Genomic DNA, 13,077 nt, shown 5'->3' with positions numbered 1-13,077 from the left:
CTTTAAGCTTTTTTCATGTTTGTTGTTCTCTATTGATTCAATTAGTTCTTTTTCTTACCAAAAACAGATTTCTCTTTTAATCATGCAAAGGGTTTTTTGAGTGTTCGTGGTTCTATATAGAACCATTTTATTTACTTGAGGACCCTTGAAGAACCATCTTTATGAAGTGTGTATGTAATATTATTATGTACTATTACAATATGAAAAACATATTTGTGCTTACTTTAAAGATTGTTCATACACTTTGTTAATGATAAACTTTGAATTAGTATATCGTTGCTGTCCAATGAAAACTAAGTATCTCCATTTTCATTGATTTTTAGTTTTCTACAACATTTCAACACATTAGCTTTCCTTTCCATTGTTTAAAAATTTCATGATATATGGACCAATAGAAATGCTCTACAATCACTTGGAACAAAATCTCTTTACATTGACTTACGTTGAAATTAGATTAAAACACACACACACACACAAACACACACACACACACACACACACACACCTCCTAAACCGCTTCTGGGTCGTGAGGGTGGGGTGCTGGAGCCTATCCCAGCCGTCGTTGGGTGAAAGGCAGGATACACCCTGGACAGGTCGCCAGTCCATCGCAGGGCTAGATTAAAACACCACAGACCAAATTAGATCTACTTTACCATGAGCTAAAGAACTGAATCAGATGACGGTGCCTTTGCAAATCTTATGACTACAGCCCCATTCCAAAGAGATGTGATAAGGATCAGAAAATGTTTTAAAAGCATTCTGTTTGCAATGTCAGTTAACCTCTTCCACCCCTAGTTGCTGTCCAGAAACTGGTGACACAAGTAGTTTCAGAGTTGTGTAGTAATTAGTTACATTTACTCAAGTACATGTACTGAAATAAAATATTTACAATATTTTCAAATCATATTACTTCTACTCAAGTATATTAGTGAGCAAAGGAATCTCCTTTTTTTAGCCATTCATATTTACCAAATCCTATTTGTGTTTAATTTCATTATGTTCTGTTGGTGACAGCATCTGTACTGATTTGTGATTGGTCACACTTTTGACTTGGGAACTTTTTATTTTAGACCAAAATAATACTGAAAAGTCTAGCACTGGCACTTTCTGACTACAACCCATGCTATTGTAACATATGCAAAATGTTTCTTGGTGTTGTCATGTTAAAAAAAGCATGGGTGTCCCTGAAAAAGTTGCAACCAAATTTTGTTTTCAGCATTAATGGAGTCTTCACAGATGTGCAGGCTACCCACAAAACCCCTCTATCCCATGACAAATGTTGGCATTTGAACTTTATGCAAGTAACAGTCTAGATGGTCCTTTTTTTCTTTGGCCCAAAGGACACAACAACCATTCTTTCCATGAATAATCTGAAAGGTTGACTCCTCAGACAGCATTAGACCATTTCGGAAGAGAAGTTGGCAGTGTTTCTGGACACTGACTTCCACTGTGCATATTACAAGAACGTGAAAATAGATGTGGTGCAGAATTTTCCATGCCCCAAAAAGTGTAAAGATGTGCTATAATTTCTTGGGTTAGCTGGATGGTATTATCAATTAATTGCAGATTTTTCCAAAGTTGCTACCCCATTACACACTTGTGTAAAAAAAATTGTATTGGGAATGTCAAAGTGCTTTTAATGTTAAATAGGCCCTACTCTGAATCTCCTGAGTATTGCAGCCACCTCATTTTACAAAACCATTCAAAGTTCAAACTGACGCAAGTGAACTTGATTTAAGAGCAATGTTGGCACAAGAGACAGACAGGGAAGAATATTTAGCCACTTATGCCTTCCGACGTTTGAATAAAGCAGAACGAGAATATTCTGTTTCTGAAGAATACCTGGCAGTTATGTAGGCAGTAGAAAGGTGGTGTTGTTATTTGGAAGGATGCCACTTTGAGGTTATAATGGATCATTCTGCCCTCACTTTGGATTTTAACCACCCCAAGAGTCATTTCGTTTAAATAGGTGGGCAATTCACTTGTAAGGTTTTATCCTGTTATGTAGCTTACCCATTTAAGACAGTATACAAATCATTGCTTCTTACCAAGTAAATACTTCTACCACTGACTTACCTTGGCTGGGAGGATATAGGTAAAAAGCTTGCAGATTCAGCATTGCAACCCCTATGGCAAGCTGCCAAAGAGGCTACCCAGAATACTGCTTGCATCCATTACAAAATCCACCATGGCGATCTGTATCAAAGCATGCCTAACAAAATGGAGGGACAGTGCTATCAGATCGTACCCACTAAGATCACAATTTCGAAGCTTTGCACAAGATAATGAGTGTTCAACTTGGAGGGATGAAAAACCTCAGAAAACTTTTGAAAGTAGCTTACTGTTAAGAATACAAATCATGAATTACACAACTGTCAGGACAACTGCAGTCAACACCTGTAGTTGAACCAGACTACATGCTAGGCATATAACTTCAGTTGCTCAACAGTCCATTGTCGTATTTTGCACTTCATAATGTGCCACACATTTTCAATGGGAGACAGGTCTGGACTGCAGGCAGGCCAGTCTAGTAACCACACTCTTTTACTATGAAGCCACGCTGTTGTAACACGTGCAGAACGTGGCTTGGCATTGTCTTGCTGAAATAAGCAGGGACATCCCTGAAGAAGACGTTGCTTGGATGACAGCATATGTTGCTCCAAAACCTGTATGTACCTTTCAGCATTAATGGTGCCTTCACAGATGTGCAAGTTATCCATGCCATGGGCACTAACACACCCCCACACCATCAGAGATGCTGGCTTTTGAACTTTGCGCTGATAACAATCCGGACAGTCCTTTTCCTCTTTGGCCCGGAGGACACAACGTCCATGATTTCCAAAAACAATTTGAAATGTGGACTTGTCAGACCACAGGACACTTTTCCACTTTGCATCAGTCCATCTCAGATGAGCTTGGGCCCAGAGAAGCCATACAAGAAGTTTTTTATACATTGTTATCCAGCATTGGGGGCAGTTATGGGCTGGAGGTTAGGGAACCAGCCTCGTAACCAGAAGGTCGCCGGTTCGATCCCCAGAGCTGACAGCACATGATTGAGGTGTCCTTGAGCAAGACATCTGACCCCCAACTGCTCCCCAGGCACTGTGGATTGGGCTGCCCACCGTTCTGGGCAAGTGTGCTCACTGCCCCCTAGTGTGTGTGTGCTCACTAGAGTGTATGTGGTGTTTCACTTCACGGATGGGTTAAATGCGGAGGTGAAATTGTGGGACTAATAAGGGTCTCTTAATCACATGTAATGCAATCAGTTACACGTATGTAGTGTATACTTTTGCTCAGATGTTACGGTCCTGGGGATGTATGGTGTTTTGTTTCTTATATTCTTGAAGGGCGCTGACTGGGTACAGCAGGGGACACTCCAGATACTTAAGGGCCGGTGAGGCACTGTAAACGGGTTAAGATGGAGCGTTTGAGCAAAATCAGTTTATAAATGCTCAAACATTTTAATGTAAATGAATATTCATCTCCTGAACAAATAACTTTTTAAGTGAAATACATTCTTCTACTTTCTAAACGCAAAGGAAAGCTCTGAGTAAGTGATCAGTAACTATTTGAACCTTTCATTTTTAGCCGCTGAGCTGCCTTTCCTCCCATTCATTGAGGACTCGCTCGTGGGCGCCCTCTGGCGTTCCGTAGTCATGTTTTAAATATAAAGGGGACAGTAAGAACAGGTGAGGCTCTTCATGAAGCGGTTCTGCCTGCTGGCAGCTTTGCAAATTTCATTAAGAGAGGTTTTGATACTGACAACGTTACACTACGTTGTCACAACTTTCTGAGGAATTACATTTCGACGTAGCGGCACCAAAACATCTCCCTCTTTCTGAGCTCTCAAATTGCGCAAGAATGCCCACGTCGCCTCAGCTGACCGTTCCTGTAAATGATCCACGGATTCCCTCTAGTGGTGGTTTTGGAGCAGTGTTCATTGGCTGGAGGGGCTCCAGCCCAGTTTTTCACGCGTTGCTCCAGACGGAAGTCAACACAGGGATGAACGCTGACTGTGGTTTTCGTGCTGTGGCAGCCAAAGCCACCAGACAGTTTCAGCTCTCAGCCCGGGCAGCTCGGCGGGGAGGCAGTGTGGGCTTCTCACCATGCAAGCACTGATTTTCTGGGCGGTGGTCGGAGTGACAGTGAGCGGGGGCAGCTGTTTTTCGCCGCCTGTGGTCAACATCAGTCTGGATGTACCTGCAGAACAGAGATGGGAGCCACTTCTCAAGATATTTGACAAGGACTTCTTGCGAAAGGCAGCTGCAGAGGTGATCGAGTGAGTACACTGAGCGTCTCTGGGCAGGGCAGCTAGCTTTGGAGATTTTGTTGCTTCTTTAGCACTTTTCCGGTTAGTGATTGCGAACCTACGGAGCCTCGCACGTGACAACCCGTATAAGTAAAATTTATGCTTGGCCACGCCGTGTTTACGCGTGGGAACGATATCCTGATTGCCCTTAGCCCTTACTGAGTTACGCGTTTTATTTTAATTTATACAGGGTGTCATCGGCAGGTCTCCACACCATGGAGCCTCGCTGGTGACATTTTGTATAAATTGAATAACGCGTGGCCACAACTTAGTAAGGCATGATGTCTTACTTAGTGGTCCCCACGCATTAGGATCTCGTTTCCACGCCTTGTTAACACGTGGACACACATTATTTTTGTTTATATGAGAAATCACCAGCAGGGCACTGTGCTACACAAACCTGACAGTATCATGTTTTACTCTTCTTCTCTTCTTCTACTTCTGCCAGACTTTGGTACCTAAACCAAAGTGAGGAGGGAACTAAAGTACCGAGTAGCAGAGCGGAGCACAGCCTGACACATTTCGTTTTTTTTGTAAAATAACTCTATAAATATTTCAGTTGAACTAATCTTACTTTTTACAAGCAGCATTAACACCTCTCATACAATCAAACACTTGAACTTTGTTTCTAGCACATACAGGTCAGGCACCAAAAATGACCCCAGGGTGGGTTAATTACAACAGAGAGAGGGTTTAGTTGTAGTTGCTAGGGAAGTCTGATGAATTGGTGCAAACAGAGTTACTTCAGTGTAATTCTATGTTGTAAGGAACGTATATTTTCCAGCCAAACAATGACGTTCATTTTTTGTTCAGTTTAGGAAGGCCATTAAATAAAAAAATCACACGTCAGAAAAATATGGAACATTGTTTCTGAATAACTACAGTTTTACCGACGGGTAATGCCAATTTCATTAATATAAGTATACAAAACCAAAATACAAACACCTGACCGATGCTGATAAAGTAGAGGAAAAGCCCTGTTTACAGAGGTTTTCTCTTTTTCATATTAAAATATGTGAAAACATATGGAACAAAAAGACAAAATGTATTTGTCTTTGTTCACCAGAGCTGACTTAGTTGTAATGTTGTGTAACAACTAACCCTGCAGTACAGAGACTGTACTGACGCCTAGCTAGCACTTCCCATGCTTCAAGCCGGGGCTACATTGTAGACAACAAGATGGTGACTAAAGTAATTTAAGGTTGGATTTTGTGATTTACACATACTGCTCAGTGACTGAAAAAACTTGTGCTGAAAACACTTGTTGGTGCAGGAGTCTTTAAATTACTGATGAATTGCTCTGAATTCTCAAGGGAGACCGTGTCCAGGAAATGTGGTAATGTGGCCAGAAGCACACGCTGATTGACCTTGTATAACATAAAAAGTCTGTGTTAAATTGTGCCCCACGTTAGGTTGTTCCTTGTACTCCCCTACCTTACAGAGCTTCTGTTAAATTTATTGGTTCATCCAGCCGAAGGGGTCCTCTTGACCTAAAATAAAATGCTTAAGATCATAAGTGTGACGTGTGAGCAACAGCAAAGCAGTAGTACAGAAGCAGAACCAAGAAATTAGAAGCTCACAAATATACAAGTGCAAGTCTCATTTTAACGATGCAGAAAGCTGCACGTCAGTTTAGTTGGGACTGAGAAAAGGGAAGTAGTTACCCTCTTTTGAATGCAATAAATAGAAAGGGGTATTTCTGTAAGTTTCCTTCATTAGCGACCTGAACTAATTACACTGCATGAATTCACATATCACACATTTAAATATTTACCAGCCCTTGTATTTAACGCATCTTCTTTTTTCTTCTCACAGCACCACTGTTCCAAAATGGGTGCACACTGCTGTCAGCCCGATTGTGAAAGCTCTGGAGAAATATGTACCACAGCCATATGCAGGCGAGATCAGGGGCATGGCTTCATGTTGTCAGTCTGACATCTCTGACATTGTTCTTCTCAACTTTGCTTATGAAGTTTCAGCGTATGTATTGCACACTCATGCTGCATTTAGTTCATTATACTGCATTCTATATTATATACAGGGACTTTAAATACTGTGCTGTGGGAAAAGTCAGAGACAACCTGAGATTTAAGTTTCAGTGAAATTGGCATTTAATTACAATTTAGTCATTTTTGGGGAGATATCTCTGAGGAGATTGGATATAAAAGAGAACTCGATGCTATTGGTCTGTGAGGATGGGTAGCTGTCAAGAACTGAGAAAAGGAAATAAAATGAAGAAGCTGCTGGTGTTCTCAGAACCGTCCAGAGTCCAGACTTCCACATCACTGAATGTGTCCGAGATTGTTTGGATTGTCAGAAGCAGAAGATACTAGCTTCTCAGACTGAACCTTTAAGGTGTGGACAAATATCCCTGCAAATTTCTTTGGAAAACTGAAAGCAAGCTTTCTATTAAGAATAAAGGATGTAATAAACCAAAGGGTGGACACAGTAACTACAATAAAATGTTAAAATTTAACAACTGTTAAAATTTAGTTTTCTACTTTTTCCTGACAAATGAAGAACTTAAGGGCCTTTCTGAAGATTTAAACTGCTTGTTTTAAAGCTTTAATACTGTGAGTCAGTTTACATTAGTGTGGATTTCCATTCATGGTTCTTTTATATGTTATAGGTTCTGTACCAGTATTGTGGCACAAAACGCTAAGGGAAATATTTACCATGGCCGAAACTTGGACTACCCCCATGATGTCCTGAAAAATCTTACTATTGATATCCGTTTCATCAAAAATGGACAGGTAAGAGGTGACCCTATTCCAGACATCTAAATGTTATATGTTACACTACGTTAAAGGCATTTTGTTTCATTGTCCATATGTTCTCGGCTTGTCTTTTCCAGGTGGCCTACACAGGCACTTCTTTTGCTGGTTATGTTGGGTTATGGACTGGGCAAAGTGCAAAAAAGTTCACTGTGTCAGGGGACCAGCGAGGTGTGTATGTCAGTTGACATGACCTCCCTTGCAGTCTTTTGCATTCATGCATTTAACTCTTCAATTTTCCTGTCTCAGATAAAGGCCACTGGTGGGAAAATGTCATCTCAGCATTTCTGCTGAAGAGTTCTCCTGTTAGCTGGCTGGTGAGAGAGGTAAATTGCACCAAAGACCAACTAATAGGACCACCACCACTAACAAAGTGAGATGCTTTGAAATCAGTCTGAAATTAAAACTGACCTTTTTTAATTTGTTGTATGTCCTTGATATTAAGCATGATTCAACATTTACATCATTTCAAAGACAAAAATGTTTTTCCTGTTTTTCCCATAATATTCCATCAGAATGTATTGACTTTTGACTGCCTCTGATTGCCTGTGTTCTCATTATTGATTGCATTACTGTTACATTATTACCTTAAATAGCATCACATTTCTGAATATGATTTTGCTATTTATATACAATATAGCTTTTACAGTAAAGCGGTGCTTGATGGAACATTATTCCTACAAATTTGAAGTGAATTAAGTTTAACACTGTTGTTATTAATAAATAGATATGGCCATGTATCTGTGCAATATACACTATTTCTATTGTAAGTGTTTCACGTGGATTATTGCACAAAAAGCCTCTGTCTGTGTGTTTTTGCATGGAGACTCTTGCGGAGGCCACGGATTTCCAGGATGCAGTGATGAGGCTGGCTAAAGTGCCCATCATCACTGATGTGTACTATATTGTTGGTGGGGTTCAAAAGAATGAGGGCGTGGTCATCACCAGAGACAGAAGCGGGCCTGCAGACATATGGCCTCTGGATTGGAACATGGGACAGTAAGCACCAACTGATCATAATTACATAATTATTATAAAACTAGTTATTGCATTATACTGACTGGTGTATTGTTTGGAGGCCATAACCTACTGTTTACAAATTCCATTTGTTGGTGGATGATTAGTTTATTGGGATGATTATTAATAATGAATATAAATATTTATTGGAAATTGTTGTATTTTATTATATTATAATTTTTGGCCATTTTTAAAGCAATAAGCCAAGCAAGCAAGAAGCTGTGCTAGATATACAGAACATATCACCTAAAATACATGTGTTTTTAGATAGTGAAATATGTTTGTAGATCATTTTGTCCCAATTTATTGATTTTTTAAGAAATGCTCATCATCCCAACACTGCATTGCTTTATCCATGTTTTTAGCTGTTTGTATATAATTAGGGATGTATCGATATCAACATTTTCACTTTTATTTGCAAACAACATTTGTTGTAGATGGTACCTTGTTGAGACAAACTATGACCACTGGCTGCCCACACCCAAATGGGATGATAGAAGGTGTGTGCTTTATTTATTTCAGCATTATTAAGTGAATTGAATAAATACATACATATTCATTGTATTCATTAGCACACTATTGCATCTGTTTTTACATGTCTTTACACTTTCTTATGCTTGTTTAGAGATGTAGCTATGAAAGCGTTGAATACTACAGGTCAAACTAACATCAACATGCATTCCCTTTATCAGGTAAACAAAGACATTTCTTAATGGTTGTTTTTAGTGTTGTTGATTGTTTATCATGAGTCATAGAGCAAATAAATAAACAGCCTTACTACATTTCTGGCTTTGAAATTCATGTTGAATTTCTGCAATGAAGAGCGGTGGTGTTTGGATCTGAACAGACATTGTATCATTGTATCACAAACAAAGACTCTTTTGTGGAAATTCTGATGGAGGACCAAACATGGCATTTGGACTGTTGTTCTTTAACCTCTTAGTTCCCCCAAATGTAATCAGAGGACACAGAATCTCCATTTGACCATTCAGCCAGGACATTTTCAGAGGATTTTCCTGGTAGACATATCATAACTAGGACTATTTATATGAGTCACTGTTGACTGTTTTTTAATAATTGACTAACATAGAGATTCTTTTGACAATTCATTTGAAGAATGTTTTTTTTTTTTTCTCACAATAGGCCAAACAATAAAAATACAGTAATAAAACAACACATACAACAGTAACAAGCCATGCAGACACTTTCAAAAATTCAGTTTTCCAGAAAGATAAATTATGATGAATTAAAAAAATTACCATATTTCTGACTCTAAAAGTGTTCAGTAGGTTATCATCATACAACTAAACAGATCCATCAAGAAGGTAAATTGGAATGGATGACTTTTCTAAAAAAAAATTGAGTAATCACATGAATTGCTATTCAGCATTGGCGCTTAGCACGCAGGCAGATGTGTTTTGGTTAACTTTGTGTGGCCTGTTTAAATGGATTTTATAGCCTCTTAAACCTCTTGATTCAGCAGGATGACAGTCATGTGATTTAACTGCAGCCCTGTTTCTCTCTCTCCTTTTAGGTTTTATCAGTGGCTCCTGTCTGTAACAGGTGAGAAGCATTTTTTTTGTGGATTGTGGTCATGCTAGACTGTCAGTCAGTCACATAGTGATATGCATGTAGGTTGGCTTTTACTTCTCCTGAATCTCAGCTTATGTACCAGATGTACCCCACTTCCTCAATTTATTTAAATTCAAAACAGCACTTATAACTGCAGTACTGAGAAACTGTAGAAAATTTGGCTGTTACATAAGAGCTCATGCTCAGTTGACTCAAGAGACCAAAACAACTTTTATATATATATATATATATATATAGATAGATAGATAGATAGATAGAGAGAGAGAGAGAGAGAGAGAGAGAGAGAGAGAGAGAGAGAGAGAGAGAGAGAGAGAGAGAGAGAGAGTCTGCTGATTTTTAGTTTTAGCAGTATTGATAGATAACAAAAGTGGTAGGATATTTCATTTGATGGGTGCTTTAGGTTTGGTAGCACTTCAGGGCAGCGTTTGTACAGCTGTATGAAACCTATACAAGCCTTTCATAATAGCTGATGTAAGTCTACATAAACATATGTAAAGGTTTATTGCACAAAATTGCAGTTATCATAAAGACTGCTTTTGTAGAGGTCAAGGTAATTTCACCTCTGTAAGTGTTATAACTGATGTTTGTGGAAGAAGCCTTTACGAATGACTATATACCCAATTCCAAAAACATTAGGACAGTATTTGAAATGCAAATAAAAACGGAAAGCAATGATTTATAAATTCACCTTGACTTGAACTTAGCCAAAAGCAATATGAATCAAGATCTTTAATGTTTTATCCACTTGATAGTTTTTTATAAATATGTGCTCATTGATGCCTGCGATACATTCCAAAAAAAACAGTATAGGGGCAAGCTAAAACTAGGAACATTGTCAAAAAATATTTTAAAGGAGCTGTGCTTCTGTAATGGATATCACTGCATACTCTGACAATAAACACTGTTCGTCACTGCATCCACAAATGCAAGTGAAGATTGTACAGTGGAAGTCATATATCAACAATGTCCAGAAACATGTCGACATCTCTGAATTCAAGCTGTCTGAAACTGGATGGATGCACCATGGCAACACATGTTGTGGTCTTACGAGTCAACCTCTATATTACTTATGGTATTATTGGATGTTTTGTTCTCTGGGCCACAGAATAAAGGAACTATCCAGACTGTTACCAGTGTAAAGATCAAAAGCCAGGGTCCGTCATTGTATGGGATATATTAGGTCTCGTAGCATGGGTAACTTGCTGAGATGCTGTCTTTTTTAGGTTTGTTTACTTATTTTGACATGACAATGTCAAGAAAAACAGCTTGTTGCACAGCTGAAAACCTATTTAACTAAGGAAAGGCAAAACATTTTGACTTTTAAAACTGTATTAGTTTGTGTCACAAATGTAACACTTTGGTAAATCTGCAGGCATCATATTTGGGATGAGCATATTCAGTGCTGTTTGAGAAAGTTTGTTTCTGCACAAATATAAATATTATATTCTTTTTAATCCATTAATTGCACAAAGAGATACAACATTAAATGTCTGGGTGTCATTATACTGATTTTTATGACTCACTATTGATGCATCTGTTGATTGATTAAGGGTATAATTAGCAAGTATCAGTAGTATAAATCATTACACTATTCACTAATCCCAGTGTTTTCTGGTGTCCAGCATCACAGTCTATACAACAGTAATGAGTGCCGCCACCCCAGACGAGTACAAAACCGTGGTCAGAGAGGTGAGAGTATATATCACTGTTTGTACAGCACACACAGCTCATATAGTTTAAACAGCATATATTAAATCTGGCATTAGACAAATAGCTTACAGGATTCTGACTGACAATTACAATGTTGCTGTTTTGCAAAAAGGAAAATAGAAAAAAACACATGTGAACCCATAAATAAAAAAGAAAAGAGTCAGATACTTGCCATCAGTCACTCAATTTTTCTCACTCGGATACTAACGAGTAAAAACGCTGTGCGCCTTTCATTTTTCCCTGCCTACCCATCACCCGTGCGTCTTCAAATAATAGTTTGATGAAAAATCAAATTGACTTGATTTTCCACTTTACCTGATAGAAACCAGAGGCCATATACATCAGGCAAAGTATAAGGAGAATATTGTCTGTAGTAATGGAACATGGAAGTCGCTATAAACCATACCTCTGGCACTTGAACTACTCAGTGCCTGTGGGTAATGTGCTGTTGAAAATGGAGGATTGAACATTTGTTTATTCAGTGAATATAGTTTCAGGGGGGAATATGACAATAATAGTTGTTGTGAAGATTATATCATATCAACATGCTTTTTATGAGCTTTTGCAAACCAAGTATGCTGTTGTGTTTGTCTGCATTCAGTCAGTAATAGGATTGCACCATATATATTTTGTTAAATGTTGCTGCAGTATTGGCTTTTACAATACTGTTTAGTCAAAATAATTCAGGTTGGTTTTTAATCTTGTTACATCAGTGTTTTTTAATATATATTACATTACAGTAGTATAATTACAATATAGTATCTTTTCCATGTCTTGCAGGTCTGGTTTGTGAATACACAATGCTAGCTCTTTTTGTCAAGGCACATAGGTCAGCAGCAGATATGAAGTAGCTATGATCTAGCAGTTGATAAAGGAAAAAGAAAAGGGAAGTGAGTGTGACTACAGCTTCCCTATAAGACCGCATGACTGCCTCCAGACTTTTTTGTTTGGTGACGCCATAGAGATGCTTCCCCATTAATATCAGATGAACTTTGACCCTATTTTCTTTTTTTTCACAGACATGTGAGGAGTCCTTTTAAGAGTATCGCTGACAGTCTTAACAGGAACACTGACCAGGTTTAAATTTCATTTGCACTGTGGTGGGACAGTACCAGTTTTAATGAAAAAACAGTCAGTTTTACAGTGTTACATGGATGAGCTGAGCACATCACTCGCTGGCACTGTGACGGCTTGAAGCTGTGGATTTTATAGATGCTGTAAATCATATTGCTGTTGTGAAAGATTAATTTAGACAAAAGTCTTTAACTTCTGAGAAATTTAATCTTGATATAACTGTGGATTGGTTGTGGACATAAGCATAAGATGGTGCCTTACATTTGGAAAGCAGAAGCTTAGCATGTGTGTGTAATATGACATTTCTTATTGCTTTAAGTTGATCACATAATCATTAAAATTGTATTCTCATGTGTTTTGACATAGTTATGTAAACATTTACCATTCAGTGTAAATACTCATGTTCAAAGAATGTATGTAGCTTTGTTTCTAACAGTGTTAGTGCTTTTAATCATGTCTTTTTTAATAGGTTACATTTTATTGCCTGGAATAAAATCTCTTTACATTAACCTAAAATTTTTTAAAAGTTTTGTTGTTCTCTTATAAAAGTGCCATTTCTGAGATGTAAGAGACGGTAGGATTTGTGTATACTATATAGTT

The 13,077-nt window shown here is 38.3% G+C and overlaps 1 protein-coding gene across 1 annotated transcript; it reads left to right on the top strand.

Moving 5' to 3' along the window:
* The first annotated feature begins 3,950 nt into the window (after positions 1-3,950).
* LOC108423632 (N-acylethanolamine-hydrolyzing acid amidase) lies at positions 3,951-12,993 on the top strand. The gene is made up of 11 exons (XM_017691065.2): positions 3,951-4,279; positions 6,125-6,289; positions 6,939-7,062; positions 7,164-7,254; positions 7,333-7,409; positions 7,910-8,082; positions 8,538-8,600; positions 8,726-8,792; positions 9,635-9,663; positions 11,316-11,382; positions 12,423-12,993. The coding sequence occupies exons 1-11, from the start codon at positions 4,107-4,109 to the stop codon at positions 12,441-12,443; spliced, it is 1,050 nt and encodes a 349-aa protein (XP_017546554.1). The 5' UTR covers positions 3,951-4,106; the 3' UTR covers positions 12,444-12,993.
* The last annotated feature ends 84 nt before the right edge of the window (positions 12,994-13,077 follow it).

Source organism: Pygocentrus nattereri, chromosome 20, assembly GCF_015220715.1.
Source record: "Pygocentrus nattereri isolate fPygNat1 chromosome 20, fPygNat1.pri, whole genome shotgun sequence".
Lineage (NCBI taxonomy): Eukaryota > Metazoa > Chordata > Actinopteri > Characiformes > Serrasalmidae > Pygocentrus > Pygocentrus nattereri.
The sequence above is the reverse complement of the archived record's forward strand: the minus strand, read 5'-3'. Positions and strand labels throughout refer to the sequence as shown.